The 20,084-nt window shown below is 39.4% G+C and overlaps 1 protein-coding gene across 5 annotated transcripts in view; it reads right to left on the reverse strand.

Annotated features, from left to right (window-relative positions):
• Positions 1–20,084, reverse strand: part of LOC129770880 (uncharacterized) — a 273,533-nt gene that overhangs the window by 102,692 nt on the left and 150,757 nt on the right. The window contains exon 1 of one of the 5 annotated variants that reach the window (XM_055774038.1): positions 11,502–11,772. The exons of the other annotated variants lie outside the window; for them this stretch is intronic. Within the exon in view, the coding sequence (XP_055630013.1) occupies positions 11,502–11,581 (80 nt within the window). The 5' untranslated portion in view covers positions 11,582–11,772. Of the gene's footprint in view, positions 1–11,501; positions 11,773–20,084 lie in introns of those variants that run through there. 5 annotated transcript variants of the gene reach the window in all.

The raw sequence follows: 20,084 nt of genomic DNA on the forward strand, positions 1-20,084 counted from the left end.
AATAAAACGTCAAATTTCGATCAGAAATTCGACATTTCTTTTTCCCCAACCCTATATTTCAAATGAAGAGAAAATGCTTACTTTGCATAAAATACATAAGCACTATAGTGTTTGTTTAGTAAGTATGAATACTATGAATATTTTTCCAAAAGTACAATCTCGAGCAGGACGAAATACTTAAGGATACCTCATTTTGATCTTGGTACCAAAATTTGGTTTGGACAAACCTGATATAAGAACTAAAATACCAAAGAATAGTACCAAAATTTGAGATAAATAACTTTTCAATATTAATATTATATAATTACAAAACCGAAGTAACACTTGAGCAAATAAAACCGTATTTTCTAGAGGTTCTAGAACAAAAGATCCTAAAAAATTACTTCATAGTAATGTTCGAGAAGTAGAAAACGTTGTTTTGACGCTCGACTGATATGATTGATTAATTGTTTATTTCGCCATTTTATGAACTACATTTAAAAAATACACGAAGCTTCGAAGAAAATTCTATTTCTCAATCATTGGAATGGTTAAGAAAATCGTTTTAAAGTCCATATTTTTAAATTAAAGCGGTTCTACAGGATCCAGTTTTTTAAAAATTATTATTGGCAACCCTCATGTAACCCTTACAGAATTCATAGATACATCGTTGCAATGACCCAAGGGAAAACCACTATCATCATCGCATCGGATTATTTTCCTGGAGACAAAGTTGTAATTCCCCCATTAGAAGTTGCTGCGTTGGTTCGAAACTGTGAATTGAAGAACAAACAATGCATCATAGGATGTGACATTAAAGCCGGCCACACGGTCTGGGGCGATATTCAATTATAATTCAGGTGATCTTCTGATATAATAATTCAGAAACCCTAAAACAAACTGAGAAAACAATTATACCTTCCCATGAATAGCTTGAACTAATTTTGTTGGAATTTGGAACCAATATTTCATCAACATTTGATGAAAACTGTCATCTTGCTGAAACAAAAAAGCTTGAAAAGCTTGAAAAATTTCTAGTAAACATTTCAACAAAGCAAGAACTACTTCTAATTGCGCAGAGTACTAAAACTGTCTAACGGGATGTAATAAAGATATTCGCAAATCCAAAAGACGGACTTGGAAGCTCACTTGTGAGCAAGTTGAAAATATTCCTGCTGTAGCAAGACTCCATAAACTCCATTCAAAGGATCATACCAATGGACTTGTTAGTCTAAAATACTAAAATGGACAGTTCACAACCGATTCTCAGGAGACACTTAGTATCATGATGGAAACACACCACCAGGTTCAATCCAAATGACTTCTTCAATACAAACGTGCAGGTCTTCAATACAGCTCAATCTTGTCAAATCAGAGACGAGAATAGAGCTAAGAAGTGGCTAAGTCTTTATGAAGTCAAGAGTTGAATGGGTAGTGGATTCTCTAAAGCTCCAGAATAACGATAAACGTTGTTTCGCTCCAAGGAAGATTCACCAGAAGTCGTAATCAACAACTTAATTTAGTTTTTCACACAAAATGAGATTCTTTGATCCATTTTTGCAATAGGCAAAAATCGAAGATGAACCAAAACACGTGTAAGAAAAGCAGTTGTCAAAAATTAATTAAACATTCAAAATAGCCGTACTTGTTAGTATAAGTGAGAGACATGAGTACCAACATAATGCCACAAAAAAGTCTAGAATCAAATATACGTAACCCGCGTAAATTCGAAAGTCGCGATACTTTTTGAACAGACCTTGTACATAGATAAGTTCTGAAGCATATTTACAATTTTGCTTATTCTATGGTTAATAGTATGGGGAACCGATTAATCGCGGACGACTCGAGGTTAGTAGGGTGCCATTTTTTATCATGGAGAGGAAGGGACAGAAGGAGGATTGGACAATACTCATGATTAAACACGGGGATCGATAATTTTGAGGAAAAAATAGATTAGGGACATGTAATCAAGGTCTAAACGAGTCAACACATTCCGCACCAGCACATTGGCTCTTGTTGTTGATGATCTTCTCAACAATCTAACTAATAAGGGGTACGAAGTCATTGGATTTGCTGATGGCATAATTATTTTAGGTAGGGGTATATGTGAGTATACTATTTCCAACAGAATGCAAACGACCCTAAACTACACACTCAAATGGTGCAAATTGTAAGGACTCAGCGGAAATCTTTCAAAAACAGTCGCCGGGAAAAGCTAGTAAAAGATTGCAAGTCTAAGAATGGGAGGGGTCTAAAACCAAGAATGATTCACTGGATATACTCGGAAAAAGTAAGACCCAGGTTAACTTATGCTTCGTTAGTGTAATGACCTAAAATAACACAAATATCATCTCAGAAAAAGTTCGATGAACTACAACGTTTGATCCAAGGCCCCTGATGATCTTTTATACTTCTACCCCTGCACCAATATGTGCAACTTGAAGCGGAAAAATGTGCTAAAGGGTGTGTCACAACAAATTGCATCACGGAAAAAACGCTGTAGAAATTTAATTTTTAGGAATTATATCTTCAGCTTTCGCTTATAATCAGATAAGAGTGTATAGATCACGTTGGCCATGCTTCACTGTCAATTTTTCGTAAATTTGGAAAAATGTCGTCGAACGAAAAAGAGCGTCGTGAATTAATCCTGTACACTCATTTCGAGAATCCGGAGTTGTCACATCGGGACATCGGTAAGATGCTGGGAATCGTCCAATCCACGGTCAGCAGAGTACTAAAACGATACTTCGAGAACCTAACTATCGACCGGAAGGTGAAGAACGGCAAAAATGGATGCTCCGTCAGTGAAAAAGATCACAAGCGCGTAGTTAAGCAGTTTAGACGTGATCCGAGAAGTTCGGTCCGGGATGTCGCCAATAAGCTGAATTTGTCAAGTTCATTCGTCCAGCGGACCAAGCAGTGGGAGGGCCTGCGTACATACAATGTTAAGAAGGCTCCTAACCGCGACGAAAGACAAAACATGGTGGGGAAGACGCGAGCCCGGAAGCTGTACACCGAAATGCTTACGAAGCCGCATTGCCTGGTAATGGACGACGAAACCTACGTCAAAGCGGACTTTCGTCAGCTGCCAGGCCTGTTGTTCTTCTCCGCAGAGGACAAATTCAGCGTTCCGGAGGAGATTCGCAAGCAGAAACTATCAAAGTTTGCCAAAAAGTACATGGTGTGGCAAGCGATCTGCTCTTGCGGAAAGCGGAGCGCTCCCTTCGTGACCGGCACGGTAAACGGGCAGGTTTACCTTAAGGAGTGCCTACAGAAGCGCTTACTACCACTATTGAAGCAGCACGAGGGCCCTACCATCTTCTGGCCGGATCTCGCTTCGTGCCACTATTCAAAAGACTTGTTGGAGTGGTACGAAGCCAACGGGGTCACCTTCGTGCCAAAGGAAATGAACCCGCCCAACGAGCCGGAGCTTCGCCCAATAGAGAAATATTATACGGGCTTGGGCTCGAAGTATGAATAAAAAGAAAATGCCAAAAGTTGTTTAATAGTTTTTATTTTACTGTCTAAAATTTCCAAAAGGATCGGTCTACTGGGCGAATTTCTACAGCGTTTTTTCCGTGATGCAATTTGATGTGACACACCCTTTATTAGGTTTAAACGTGCAAAACAATTCCAAGAAGGAGATCTCAAGAGGCTCTTACAAATCCCGAAAGATTTGCAACTGAACCCTATATTAATCATGAATAAACTAACCAGACAGTCCCACATTTCAACAAAATGTCCCGCGTAAGATTTCGTCCCGCGAAACGTCCCGCATTTGGATAAAGAAACGAAAATGTCCCACGATATCAATATATTTCAATATCACAATTTGTTCATGTTGATTTTCTTAAATGGATGAACCTCAAAAAAAACTTTTTTTTGGCAGACTTTTCAAGAGCGCTTCTAATGCACCTAAAGATTAATACGTTGAGTTGATTTCATCGCACCGACATTGGGCTTTTTGTTTAGAGAGTGTCAACTGGAAGCGACAGCAACAAAATTGGAAAATGATTTTTATGAAAGTCCCCTATTGATCCGCAGGGACCAACGTGAGTCAGACGAAAATTTCATCTTTGGTTCCCTAGCTCGGTCAGGGCTTAACGTTTTAAATAAGCCAGAAGAACTAGTGTATACTCGACAGGGAGAGGCAGAGTTGTTTGATGAAGTATCGTAAATGAAGCGCTGGGCGGTCTTACGGAAGTTGGCCGGAACCTGAACTATGGCCGATGAATAAATGTATATCGGCGTGTTCGTGGCTGTGGTGGTCGTCTGTCTCTCTATTTTGGCCATTCGCCCAAAAGTTTTGTATCGGGCGCAGCTGGGGAACGTTGGAAGGTTGGTGGTCTTCGCGACAATGTTTATCTCCAGCCGATCCATCCTCCAGTGATCTTTTGGCATAATGGTCTGATCGCAGGTTCGGCATAGAGACCACATCACCTTCCCAACTCCGGCAAGCACTTCGTACTATATATCTCCCCGTTCAGTATAAAGGGTGTGTCACATCAAATTGCATCACGGAAAAAACGCTGTAGAAATTCGCCCAGTAGACTGATCCTTTTGAAAATTTTAGACAGTAAAATAAAAACTATTAAACAACTTTTGGCATTTTCTTTTTATTCGTACTTCGAGCCCAAGCCTTGTGAGCAAGTTGAAAATATTCCTGCTGTAGCAAGACTCCATAAACTCCATTCAAAGGATCATACCAATGGACTTGTTAGTCTAAAATACTAAAATGGACAGTTCACAACCGATTCTCAGGAGACACTTAGTATCATGATGGAAACACACCACCAGGTTCAATCCAAATGACTTCTTCAATACAAACGTGCAGGTCTTCAATACAGCTCAATCTTGTCAAATCAGAGACGAGAATAGAGCTAAGAAGTGGCTAAGTCTTTACGAAGTCAAGAGTTGAATGGGTAGTGGATTCTCTAAAGCTCCAGAATAACGATAAACGTTGTTTCGCTCCAAGGAAGATTCACCAGAAGTCGTAATCAACAACTTAATTTAGTTTTTCACACAAAATGAGATTCTTTGATCCATTTTTGCAATAGGCAAAAATCGAAGATGAACCAAAACACGTGTAAGAAAAGCAGTTGTCAAAAATTAATTAAACATTCAAAATAGCCGTACTTGTTAGTATAAGTGAGAGACATGAGTACCAACATAATGCCACAAAAAAGTCTAGAATCAAATATACGTAACCCGCGTAAATTCGAAAGTCGCGATACTTTTTGAACAGACCTTGTACATAGATAAGTTCTGAAGCATATTTACAATTTTGCTTATTCTATGGTTAATAGTATGGGGAACCGATTAATCGCGGACGACTCGAGGTTAGTAGGGTGCCATTTTTTATCATGGAGAGGAAGGGACAGAAGGAGGATTGGACAATACTCATGATTAAACACGGGGATCGATAATTTTGAGGAAAAAATAGATTAGGGACATGTAATCAAGGTCTAAACGAGTCAACACATTCCGCACCAGCACATTGGCTCTTGTTGTTGATGATCTTCTCAACAATCTAACTAATAAGGGGTACGAAGTCATTGGATTTGCTGATGGCATAATTATTTTAGGTAGGGGTATATGTGAGTATACTATTTCCAACAGAATGCAAACGACCCTAAACTACACACTCAAATGGTGCAAATTGTAAGGACTCAGCGGAAATCTTTCAAAAACAGTCGCCGGGAAAAGCTAGTAAAAGATTGCAAGTCTAAGAATGGGAGGGGTCTAAAACCAAGAATGATTCACTGGATATACTCGGAAAAAGTAAGACCCAGGTTAACTTATGCTTCGTTAGTGTAATGACCTAAAATAACACAAATATCATCTCAGAAAAAGTTCGATGAACTACAACGTTTGATCCAAGGCCCCTGATGATCTTTTATACTTCTACCCCTGCACCAATATGTGCAACTTGAAGCGGAAAAATGTGCTAAAGGGTGTGTCACAACAAATTGCATCACGGAAAAAACGCTGTAGAAATTTAATTTTTAGGAATTATATCTTCAGCTTTCGCTTATAATCAGATAAGAGTGTATAGATCACGTTGGCCATGCTTCACTGTCAATTTTTCGTAAATTTGGAAAAATGTCGTCGAACGAAAAAGAGCGTCGTGAATTAATCCTGTACACTCATTTCGAGAATCCGGAGTTGTCACATCGGGACATCGGTAAGATGCTGGGAATCGTCCAATCCACGGTCAGCAGAGTACTAAAACGATACTTCGAGAACCTAACTATCGACCGGAAGGTGAAGAACGGCAAAAATGGATGCTCCGTCAGTGAAAAAGATCACAAGCGCGTAGTTAAGCAGTTTAGACGTGATCCGAGAAGTTCGGTCCGGGATGTCGCCAATAAGCTGAATTTGTCAAGTTCATTCGTCCAGCGGACCAAGCAGTGGGAGGGCCTGCGTACATACAATGTTAAGAAGGCTCCTAACCGCGACGAAAGACAAAACATGGTGGGGAAGACGCGAGCCCGGAAGCTGTACACCGAAATGCTTACGAAGCCGCATTGCCTGGTAATGGACGACGAAACCTACGTCAAAGCGGACTTTCGTCAGCTGCCAGGCCTGTTGTTCTTCTCCGCAGAGGACAAATTCAGCGTTCCGGAGGAGATTCGCAAGCAGAAACTATCAAAGTTTGCCAAAAAGTACATGGTGTGGCAAGCGATCTGCTCTTGCGGAAAGCGGAGCGCTCCCTTCGTGACCGGCACGGTAAACGGGCAGGTTTACCTTAAGGAGTGCCTACAGAAGCGCTTACTACCACTATTGAAGCAGCACGAGGGCCCTACCATCTTCTGGCCGGATCTCGCTTCGTGCCACTATTCAAAAGACTTGTTGGAGTGGTACGAAGCCAACGGGGTCACCTTCGTGCCAAAGGAAATGAACCCGCCCAACGAGCCGGAGCTTCGCCCAATAGAGAAATATTATACGGGCTTGGGCTCGAAGTATGAATAAAAAGAAAATGCCAAAAGTTGTTTAATAGTTTTTATTTTACTGTCTAAAATTTCCAAAAGGATCGGTCTACTGGGCGAATTTCTACAGCGTTTTTTCCGTGATGCAATTTGATGTGACACACCCTTTATTAGGTTTAAACGTGCAAAACAATTCCAAGAAGGAGATCTCAAGAGGCTCTTACAAATCCCGAAAGATTTGCAACTGAACCCTATATTAATCATGAATAAACTAACCAGACAGTCCCACATTTCAACAAAATGTCCCGCGTAAGATTTCGTCCCGCGAAACGTCCCGCATTTGGATAAAGAAACGAAAATGTCCCACGATATCAATATATTTCAATATCACAATTTGTTCATGTTGATTTTCTTAAATGGATGAACCTCAAAAAAAACTTTTTTTTGGCAGACTTTTCAAGAGCGCTTCTAATGCACCTAAAGATTAATACGTTGAGTTGATTTCATCGCACCGACATTGGGCTTTTTGTTTAGAGAGTGTCAACTGGAAGCGACAGCAACAAAATTGGAAAATGATTTTTATGAAAGTCCCCTATTGATCCGCAGGGACCAACGTGAGTCAGACGAAAATTTCATCTTTGGTTCCCTAGCTCGGTCAGGGCTTAACGTTTTAAATAAGCCAGAAGAACTAGTGTATACTCGACAGGGAGAGGCAGAGTTGTTTGATGAAGTATCGTAAATGAAGCGCTGGGCGGTCTTACGGAAGTTGGCCGGAACCTGAACTATGGCCGATGAATAAATGTATATCGGCGTGTTCGTGGCTGTGGTGGTCGTCTGTCTCTCTATTTTGGCCATTCGCCCAAAAGTTTTGTATCGGGCGCAGCTGGGGAACGTTGGAAGGTTGGTGGTCTTCGCGACAATGTTTATCTCCAGCCGATCCATCCTCCAGTGATCTTTTGGCATAATGGTCTGATCGCAGGTTCGGCATAGAGACCACATCACCTTCCCAACTCCGGCAAGCACTTCGTACTATATATCTCCCCGTTCAGTATAAAGGGTGTGTCACATCAAATTGCATCACGGAAAAAACGCTGTAGAAATTCGCCCAGTAGACTGATCCTTTTGAAAATTTTAGACAGTAAAATAAAAACTATTAAACAACTTTTGGCATTTTCTTTTTATTCGTACTTCGAGCCCAAGCCCGTATGCTCGCACCTTCCTCTTTACCCCGTCCATAAGGTTCTGTACAACGTCAGGTTGTAGTTTTTTTTGAACAGAAATCCATTTTCTCTTGAAGTCCCCCTCCGATTTGACAACTTTTGGGTTCTTCCGGAGGGCCTGCTTCATAATCGCCCAATATTTCTCTATTGGGCGAAGCTCCGGCGCGTTGGGCGGGTTCATTTCCTTTGGCACGAAGGTGACCCCGTTGGCTTCGTACCACTCCAACACGTCCTTTGAATAGTGGCACGAAGCGAGATCCGACCAGAAGATGGTCGGGCCCTCGTGCTGCTTCAATAGTGGTAGTAAACGCTTCTGTAGGCACTCCTTAAGGTAAACCTGCCCGTTTACCGTGCCGGTCATCACGAAGGGGGCGCTCCGCTTTCCGCAAAAGCAGATCGCTTGCCACACCATGTACTTTTTGGCAAACTTGAATAGTTTCTCCTTGCGAATCTCCTCCGGAACGCTGAATTTGTCCTCTGCGGAGAAGAACAACAGGCCCGGCAGCTGACGAAAGTCCGCTTTGACGTAGGTTTCGTCGTCCATTACCAGGCAATGCGGCTTCGTCAGCATTTCGGTGTACAGCTTTCGGGCTCGCGTCTTCCCCACCATGTTTTGCCTTTCGTCGCGGTTAGGAGCCTTCTGAACCTTGTATGTACGCAGGCCCTCCCGCTGCTTGGTCCGCTGGACGAATGAACTTGACAAATTCAGCTTATTGGCGACATCCCGGACCGAACTTCTCGGATTACGTCTAAACTGCTTAACTACGCGCTTGTGATCTTTTTCACTGACGGAGCATCCATTTTTGCCGTTCTTCACCTTCCGGTCGATGGTTAGGTTCTCGATGTATCGTTTTAGTACTCTGCTGACCGTGGATTGGACGATTCCCAGCATCTTAGCGATGTCCCGATGTGACAACTCCGGATTCTCGAAATGAGTGCACAAGATTAATTCACGACGCTCTTTTTCGTTCGACGACATTTTTCCAAATTTACGAAAAATTGACAGTGAAGCATGACCAACGTGATCTATACACTCTTATCTGATTATAAGCGAAAGCTGAAGATATAATTCCTAAAAATTAAATTTCTACAGCGTTTTTTCCGTGATGCAATTTGATGTGACACACCCTTTATGACTCGAAAGAAGAGCGGCTTGGACATTCCCTTCACGTCTATCAGAGAAGGACCTTCTTCGAGAACTTGATGTGAATGATATATTCGACGTCATCTCTTACCTGGGGATACCCGTACGTAAAATACCCGGTTCCCTGCCATTCGTTGAATTCTAGCATCAAGTACGTCTCGTCTTTCACTTATTTCGCCGGAAGGTAGTTTTTCACCAGCACCTCAAGCTACTCCTTCTGGGTGATTGCCTGCTGCTCAGATACGGCCGGTCTCGTCTGACGCTTCCGCATTAAAATGTCTATTTTGGCCAGATTTTTCTCCACCGTTTGGCCGGTTGCTTCGATCTCCCGGCTTAAGGAGCGGCAAAAGAGAGGATATTGTAAATACCAGATCGGCTATATCTGGCGGACGCAAAGTGCCTCAGGATGTCCAACTCCTTCACTGTGGAGTGGAGCTTGCAGTATGGAAAAATCATCAAGTTGCTTGACAGTGCTGCTGCTGCGAATCAACATCCTTGAATCATTTTTGTTGTAGACTTAATAAACGTAAGATTTAAACAAAATTTGTTCCTATAAATTATCTTTCATCGCCATCCGAAATTAGTCCATTTTTTTGAATGCATGCGTTAACACTAAAATCGATGAAAAATGAATTGGATTTTTTCGGTAATTTGAAGAAAATTGTAGAATTTGAATCGTGCTTGTCAGGCGAAAATGCTCTAATTGAGCGAGTGATTTTTCAGGCGTAAAAAAATCTAAATCACCGAAAAATCACAACTGAGTGCCGATACTCAGAAAGAAATAATACTGATCAGTTTAGACTCCCCAAATTATGGTTTACGTTATATACGTATATACATAACGTTTTGTTTTTTGTGTCCCGCGTTAGACCTCTGACCATCTGGTCACTTTAATCATAAACGAAGGCTGGATGGAAACATAGACTTGCTTCAGCGTTCCTTTCAAAGTGATTGAATTCAATCGCAGCGTAAGGGAAGAAGGTGGTCATATAAGTCGTCCGGGATCACTCGTGTTTTACGTTCGTGTTCGTGTTAAATTCGTCGGACTTGAGCCATTTTGTGAATTATCTACATCCTGTCTGAAATCAGAACTCAAATCCGGGGAAATGTCGATGATTGAAGCCAACTGGAGAGCTTTATCAACATCACGACAATCAAAATTATTAATTACACCTTGTAATAGAATAACACGCAGCACAGAAACACACGCAGGTATCACCTAAAAAAAACCTTGTGGGGGAAATGAAAAGTGCTAGTGTGACTATCACTTATTCTCTGATTGATGGAACGAACTGACTGAACTAAACTGGAGTGCACTACAATAGATCAATCTAATGGTCGCAGTGGTTCAATGCTCCTACAGAACAAGAAGAAGATGTAATAATGTAATTTGGAGTCAGATATTATTGTAAAGCTAAGGAATCTTTTGACAAAATCATTGTGGAATACACAAGAATACAACGCAATCACTACATCGCTGCTTAGAATTCACTGATAACTAACTAAACCGAACAATGATAGCGATAACTAAACTAGCAGAAAATATACAAGGAAATCAATCGAAACCAAAGGTGCCGTTCATCACGTCATAAAAAAAAGTAAACATCAACATAGATGAAATCTAAAAAGGCAGCCGCCAAATAAAAACCACGACGGCATGTAATGATTGTTTTCCTTCCACAGGTAGGCCAGTAAACAATTCGGTAATCAATGGAGACACCGTATGAAACAGCGAAAACACGTAAAGAAAAAAGATGAATAAATAAAAGCTTCAATGGAAGAATGGTCCGAATCAAGCGGTAGAGTTTGAACGAACCGTCGGCTGAGTAAACATAAAGAATTATATCCACTACCGTGTTGAAACCATCGCGTGCTCACGGCATGACGGCTGTCGGATTGGATGACTCGGCGAAATACAAGGAACTGTGCCGATTAAGGGACGAACGTCGGAAAAATTCACAGGAATTAACTGACGGGACGAGAATTTTGTGGAGCCACGTTTCTTGGAACGAATCAGGGAAGATTGCACTGCTGACGGGGCATTTGGAGAAGACGAAGACGAGTCGAAGTTTTCGATATGTTATGTTTCCCTTACATCCGCCAACAAATGCAAACGACTATCAGTTAACACTGAAAGCATTGCGCTCATCAAAATTATTACCGTCTTTATGCCGACCACCCATCGTCGATTGTTACCATATTGCACTACCAAACATATAGATCGATTACCTTAGGCTAAGTAGCAGCTCCCAAAAGATCGAAGTATTTACATTCAAATCTAAGTCCGCCGCTGATTTCACACGCTTCATGGTGCGATGGTTTGGTTCACGTTGCGCTTTGTTTCGCTGCAATGGCTGCAAAGGGTTTGCGTGGAACACGCGTGAATAGTGTAAATTTCCTTTTTCTGATTTCACTTCGGCTTAATTGTTTTTTTTTTTGCTAATGTACCGTTAAACCGTGCCACTGACCGATGGATTTTCCCGACAGACAGGGCGCACTGGTACCTCCTATTGCTGCCTCGGGGAACACATGCCTCGAAGCGCACCCTCAGCGAGAGCAGTTACTCAATCGACTATCACGCACCGTTATACCGATAATTCGCGCACATGATGTAATGAATTGCACCGAATCTGTATCTCAGTTATAAACTAGCTACTAAAACGAACAAAGCACATCTTATCCTAATCGAAACTAAAAGTGAACTAAAACGCTAATTCCGTCAATATAAAACAATAATGCAAAACCCGGTATGTGCGGCGCTCTAAATTTCTCTAATCAATGTAGCAGAAAGCGCGAAAAAGCAAATAAAACGAGCCAAATAAACGCAGGTCCACACGAGTACATGCGGTTGTACACAATGAGGTACCCCAAGTAAACATTAGTTCAAGCCACGGAACATACACCGCAATAATAGCGATCAAAACAATAATGATCCCTGCGATGCGGACTTTTACCGCGACGCCCTCCTTTGGGGCTAATGGTATGGTAAGAGCTTGATCAGTGCTACAAAAACATAGCCACTTAAGGGGGAACCCCGGTCTAGAAGGTTGAAAAAATCGTTTTTCTGCATTTTTCAGAAGCTTATGCCCTCATAAATGTTGTCCTGAAAGGATTATTCGATAATTGATTTCGTTGGGAAGTTATAGTAAAAAGTATGAGGTCACCTCAAAGGATATAGTATTGCTGTACAAATTTTTATTTTTTTTTTCTTGAAGCCATGTTCCTTCAGCTGGTGGTATCGATATCTACCGATTTGGCTGAAATTTTTATCAGCACGTAGAAATGAATTATCTAAAACGTTACATAGCGGTTTTTTTTATTCTTATTTTTCTGAACTTCTAAACAGCGATTTTTCACGAAAAATAATTCATTTTTAACAAAAATGACCGTCATTTTGGATATTTTTCATATTTTCAAATCCCCTATATAATGCTTTAGGTATTGTCCTGAAGTTCCCAAATATTCATTGGAATTCGTTCTGCGTTGATAGGTACCGATTTTAAGAGAGCATCTACGCATCCAGCTGTCAATAGCGTAATAATCATTATTCGTGATTTAAAAAAATGTGAAATACTTCTTTTAATATACCTTAAACAATAACCAAAATACCCGCACGCTCCACTTTACTCCTAACATCCGAAAAAATATGAAAATGAATTATTTTTCAACCTTCCAGAGAGGGGTCCCTCCCTCAATAGTTTCGTCCAACATGCAGCCAAACTATAGCTCTGGTGAGTGTTTGTCCTGGGGATGTTTAAAAGATTTTCCTAGACGAGATGCCTCCTGTGATATGTACGGATGAAATAAAGAAAAAAAATCACCAATCTATATATATATATATATAAAAATGGAGTGATGTCTGTCTGTCTGTCTGATTCTTATAGACTCGGAAACTACTGAACCGATCGACATGAAAATTGGTATGTAGGGGTTTTTGGGGCCGGGGAAGGTTTTCGTGATATTTTGAGACCCCTCCCCCCTCTCTAAGGGGGGGCTACCATACAAATGAAACACAAATTTCTGCATTACTCGGAAATTAACCAAGCAAACGAAACCAAAGTTGGCATGTGAAAGTTTTAGGGTGCAATAAATGTTTCTATGATGGTTAGACAGTCCTTCCCCCACTCAAAGGGGGGCTGCCATACAAATGAAACACAAATTTCTGCATTACTCGAGAATTAATCAAGCAAATGAAACCAAATTTGGCATGTGAAGGTTTTAGGATGCAATAAATGTTTCTATGGTGATAAGATACTCCTTCCCCCTCTCTTAGAGGGGGCTGCCATACAAATGAAACACAATTTTTTGCATTACTCGGAAATTAATCAATCAAACGAAACCAAAGTTGGCATGTGAAAGTTTTAGGGTGCAATAAATGTTTCTATGATGGTTAGACAGTCCTTCCCCCACTCAAAGGGGGGGCTGCCATACAAATGAAACACAAATTTCTGCATTACTCGAGAATTAATCAAGCAAATGAAACCAAATTTGGCATGTGGAGGTTTTAGGATGCAATAAATGTTTCTATGGTGATAAGATACTCCTTCCTCCTCTCTTAGAGGGGGCTGCCATACAAATGGAACACAATTTTTTGCATTACTCGGAAATTAATCAATCAAACGAAACCAAAGTTGGCATGTGAAAGTTTTAGGGTGCAATAAATGTTTCTATGATGGTTAGACAGTCCTTCCCCCACTCAAAGGGGGGGCTGCCATACAAATGAAACACAAATTTCTGCATTACTCGAGAATTAATCAAGCAAATTAAACCAAATTAGGCATATGGAAACTTTAGGGTGCAACGAATGTTTCTATGGTGGTTAGATACCCCTCCCCCCTCTCTTAGGGGTGGCTGCCATACAAATAAAACACAAATTTCTGCATTACTCGAGAATTAATCAAGTAAATGGGCGGGACGAAGTTTGCCGGGTTAGCTAGTGTAATATAAGATAATTACCAATGCCGAACACATTTCTCATCAGTAAAAACATGTTATTTTAATATAGAGAAACCCTATTTGAAATGGAGAGAAATTTTTCTTTTATAATTTTTACTTTCTGAATATTTTTGAAACCCAATACGAATTTTAGTTGAACTAACAACTCCTAATACTATATGTAGAGCATATGGGAAATCAGTTTTTTAAAATATTTCTTCACTTTTCCAATTTTTCTCGCCGTATAAGCTTTCCTTGGGTGAAAATGAACTTAACCAAACCTTAATTATAAATTAAGTAGTATAAATAAACTTGATTCGGTAAACAGACAACTTAAACCAAACGACCCGTTCTCGAGCCGGAACACACCTTGGTTTTTATAGGATTGGGGGAAAAGAAATGTCGTATTTCTGATCGAAATTTGACGCTTTATTTAACATACTTAAAACTATCCAATTTAAGTCAAATATGCCCCGTTTTGTTCACAAACTTGTTGCCATTTAAAAGGCAACTCCATTATACATTAGGAAATTGTTCAAATTTTCATAAAAAAATATTTAAAAATTTATTGTTTTTAATTTACACCAAATTTTTTTTTTTCAAAAACTCAATTTTCTCAAAAACGTATTTTTTTTATTTCCAGACGCTGTTATGTCATTACCTTTATCTGGGTCCCTTCACATTGCTCCATTCCGGGTAATGAGAGCGCTGACTCATTAGCAAAGGTAGGTGCAATTGAAGGCGATATTTATCAGCGTCAAATCGCCTTCAATGAATTTTATTCTTTAGTCCGCAAAAATACCATCGCTAACTGGCAACGCAAGTGGAATGAAGATGAATTGGGCCGGTGGTTTCACTCGATTATCCCTAAGGTTGGCCTCAAACCGTGGTTCAAAAGTCTGGACTTGAGTCGGGACTTTATTCGCACCTTCTCCCGACTCATGTCCAATCACTGTTCGTTAGATGCACTACTCTTCCGTTTCAATCTTGCCAGCAGCAATCTCTGCGTTTGTGGCCAAGGTTATCAAGACATCGAGCACGTTGTTTGGTCGTGTGAGGTGTATCTGGTCTCCAGATCGAATTTAGTATACTCTCTTCGGGCCCGAGGAAAACATCCCAATGAGCCGGTAAGAGATGTGTTGGCTCGGTTAGACCTTGATTACATGTCCCATATATATGTTTTCCTTAAAGCTATCGATCTTCGTGTGTGATTGTCCCTGTATCCTTATACCTTGCTATAAATAGTAGAATAAGTTGAAATGTAAATACACTATAGATATGCGAATAGATTTAAGATTTGAGTGTTCATCAACATTGTTACAATTTCCTTATATCCCATCCTTCTCCTAAAAATATGTCCCCCCTTCTAATCTCGAGTACACTGCGAGTAATCAGTTTTCCACCTTACTAACCATAGATGTAAGAAAGTTGTTTATATATATAGTTTTAAAATTATATTTAAGAATTCGGCTCCTTTAAACTTAAGTAACTGAGCCTGTAAAAATAAACGAATTAATAAATAAATAAAATAAAAAACGTATTTTTTTTAAATTCTCAAAAAAAATGTTTGAATAACTCGTACAATTATCAACAAATACGTTTTTGAGAAAATTGAATTTTAGTTTTTGGAAAAAAAAATTCTAGTGTAAATTAAAAACACTAAATTTATAAATATTTTTTTATGAAAATTTTAATGATTTCCTACAATTTCTTCTTTGACCAAAATATTGTAAGTCTTATAGTTTTTAAGATATAAATTTTTGATAAAAAAATTAAAAAAAACTTTGGCCCTTTTGAAAAAGTAGTCTAATTATTTTTGGAATATTTCAAGTATGCAAAGTTACTTCAATGACCAATATCTTTACACCCAAAACGTTTCACTGCAATCTGAAATGGTGCTGCCAATGACCAGTTGAGTTGGCGTGAAATCCGTCAATAGCTGTATAGTATGACCCGATGCGATAAGTACAACACAAGATATGTTTAAGTGTTTCCATGTATTGACAATATACGACATTTCTTTTACCCCAACCCAATATATAAATGAGGGAAATAGATTTTTTTTAAATTTTGAAACACAATTTCAGTTCACGATTTTCTCAAACACTTGAAAAAAATATATTCCAATCAAATAGAACACATATTCAATACTGGATAGTCGATTTTCATTAGAAGGTCAATTTCGGAAATACACTATGGTCATATGAAAAATCATTTTTCTCCAAAATTTTCAATGTTTCATGTCGTAACAACATTCCTTGAAGTGTGTGTCCAATTTTGAGCTTAATCAGCTCCGAACTTTTAGAGTTTTTGTTGCGTACGATGATGTTTATTGTGAATCAAATACACAGTAAATGCAAAGAAAGATAAATTATGCGGTTTATTTTCGTGCAGTAGGAACTTTCAATTACTCGCAATAAAAATTTCCATTTTTTTGCCTCCGGTTAGTGTTGATACCCAAGTGTCTAGGAATTCAAATAGAACCTATAATCTTCACATGATCACAATCATCAGTATGACAAATAAGGATTATAACGTGTGCTCTCGTGGCTGAGTGGTTAGCGTTACACATTACCATGCAGAGGGTTCGAATTCGATTTCCGTTCTGGCCGGAAGATTTTTCATCAAAGAAATTTCTTCCACAATGCAAATGGTCATGCGTGTTTCTAGAGTTTATTACTCCAAGAATATATTCATAGTGTGTTTTTCGACATAGAAATCTCAACGAGGTACTACTAATAAAAATGACGCAAGTAATATTAACGTTGAAAAGGCAAAAGTTCCACTGGGAACGTTAGTGCCATCAAAGAAAAAGTTCATGACGAGTAAGGTCAACAAAGTAGGAATAACGGACAATCTGAAGTAACCTTCTTCATTCATTAATGAAAGAAACCATAAGGACAGATCTTTTTTTTAAATTATAATTAGAAACAATTAATCAAGATTCTGCAATCACTAACAGAAAACTTTTCAAACTATCAATAAGAATATTTATTTGATGCAAAAAAGTTTAACAGAGGACTATGCACTACCTGTTTCTGGAAAAAAAAACAACGATGATTATGAAAGCTATAGTTGTTTTTTCACCATATCAATTCTAAGGAACCTTTGAATTTTCAATTACACTTGAGAGGCTTAGAATGCAAGGGGTGTAAGTGACTTGATCGATTTCTCTTCATCAACCTTTTCTTCAGTTAAAAACTGCAAAAACGTTCCAATTTGAGTTTGCTATAGAATCCGATAGATGAGGCTCTGACCTGTCTTCCGCATTATCAAATACAGCTGGGAATGTATTTGCAGCTTTGTTATGACCAAAAGAGAGAGTCGATGTAGAGAAATCGATGAAATCACTTACACCCCTTTCATTCTAAGCCCCTCACTTATATTATAGGATAATGAGGTAAATGAGGTAAGTGTTAACATTATTTTATGGGAAAATAATATTGTTTCTGAGATCCCATGATAAACAATAGAAATTATCAACAAAAAATAACTATTTTCTAACAACGTTTTACAGAAAAGGCTATGACATCCCAAAGGCCTTAATAATCGTCATCCCACCAATGATTTCCGACTAAACTTCAGGTAAACCAATCAAATTCAAACAGTGCAATCCTCCTTCGCAAAACATTAAACCATAAAACACCAAGACTGGTGGCTCTCGAGAAGAGCACAACAAACGGATGGGACGTCAAATTATAACATTAAAACCGTCCCACCCACAAGAACAGTTCGAACCGACGAAGCGAATAATTACCGCCTATTCGAGCATTGAGGTTAAGGAACGACACGTAGTTGTTTAGAAACAGCATTAGGAGAGCACACCATCGACAACAATAACCTTCGATGTTGGAGTTTTATTGTCTTCGGCCGAGTCAGAGAAAACCATTTGCGCAGCGGATGGCACACGAACGAAGCCGAGCGAGTGACGCCAATGTGGTGGCATTGATTTTTCCGGTCATGTTACGGATGAGCTTCAAGGCTGAATTAAAGACAGCTGCAGCGGGTGATGCTGACCTTGTTTGAGCAGCGCAAACAAACCTGAGATGAGATGAAATGGATTAATCAAATGACCAAGTCTATTATAAATGTTTAAATTTTACGTAGCAGTTAACACGTTGACTGCCACGTCAGTCACCGGTGCTTAACACGGAGTTTTCGTTCAAGCCGCGTCAGCCACACGTGACTTACAGTGTAACATATGATAATAAAGGTAAATAATATAATCATATAAGATCATAAGCATTCTCTTTCGAACAGAAATACCTTCCACTAAAATAAGAAACGATGGTCCTAATACGTGTTAAGCACTCAACGTGTTAAGTAATAAATTTTTAATAATTGAATTCCTAGCAACTTGGCCTAATTCCTGCCTAAATAATGAATTCCATTCGCTATGCATTGGCAATCCAGGAAATAATTAACCTTCATTGTAACTTAATTATAAATGAACCTAACAACAACCGAAACATACCCAAAATTTACATAACGAATCCAGTTGTTCTTTCACTATATGTTAATTCGAGTTCCCCAAATTCGAGCTGCACCTGAGTTGCAATCATAATTATCGATACAACATGCGCAAGCTGCACACATAATTGCTAGCAATTGCTAGCATTGATATCAGCGCGATCTTCACCAGAACCGCGTCGAAGCACATATAGGAAAACAAAAATCGAGAGAAGCGATTGTAAATTTGCATTTGCATAGCGCGAAACATATGCTTCCGCAAGCGAACCGCTCACAACAGATGTAATCCGAACCGATACCAGCCTATTGAAGAACACTTCGTACTTGCTTCACATCCGATGGACCGTTATAAATCGACGCCAGGGTAAGGTCAATTTGAAGCCCCGTTAGCTACATGTAATACTCTCGTATCGTTCCCTTTGCTTCCGCCAGCGTCTGCAGTCTGCAGTGGATTGGCACACGTTCCCAGCAGCTTTATGCATCTTCCGCCAGAGTTTCCTGTCTGGGACTCGGAGATGATAAGATGATGATGGTGCAGTCGATTCCGGTCGATTAGTAGCTGAACGCTTCCCAACACTTTAATCGTTGCGGTTGCAATCGTGTGTGGGTCGTTTCATGTTGGTGCATATGAGCATTGCGAGGAGCACTGCGGTTACGTTTTGTGCTTGCTCGGCGAATAATCGTTGTGGCATCAAGAAAAGTGGGATGAGCACGGCTCAAAGAAACGGGTTCTCTGCACAGATGCGAGGAAGCGCACCACTCTAGCGGTTCAATTCGAAATCAATGACAGAACATGAATTCAGAACTATTCAATCTTTCCATTCCGATTTGATCGATTCTACCAACAAGGAACTTCAAAAAGCGATGTACACTCAAACAGTGACAATAGTTTATTAATTAATAAAATAGTAATTATTTTATTAATTTCCTTGCCACTCGTATTCGAACAACAGCATTTTATTATTCGTTTCATCCTAAAATAATATCCGAAATAATAAACAAGCGAATTAAATGAAATAATTTCGTAGTCTTATGTCATTATTGCGGTGCTCTATTTTTATGTTTTGGGCAATGTAAAGGATTGAAGAAAGAATAATATAGCGTATACAATTATCATTACTTCAAATCAGCCACACTGTATCCTCAGAAAAGCACTGAGCGGTTGGTTGTGGATGGTTATTTTAGCTTCGGAGTCATAAAGTAAATATTGAAGTAAGTTATGTAAATCGTTTTTCAAGTTTCATTCTTCGAATCATAAATGTAACCAAATCCCACATTAATAAGAGACATGCTAATGAAGACTCGCACATAGTTGATTTCATAGGAATCTGAGAACCGATAACAACATTATGTAAATGAGAAATTCTCGCTATCGATTGTTCAACGAAATGAACAATGTGCATCGTG

This window comes from Toxorhynchites rutilus, chromosome 2 (genome assembly GCF_029784135.1).
Source record: "Toxorhynchites rutilus septentrionalis strain SRP chromosome 2, ASM2978413v1, whole genome shotgun sequence".
NCBI lineage: Eukaryota > Metazoa > Arthropoda > Insecta > Diptera > Culicidae > Toxorhynchites > Toxorhynchites rutilus.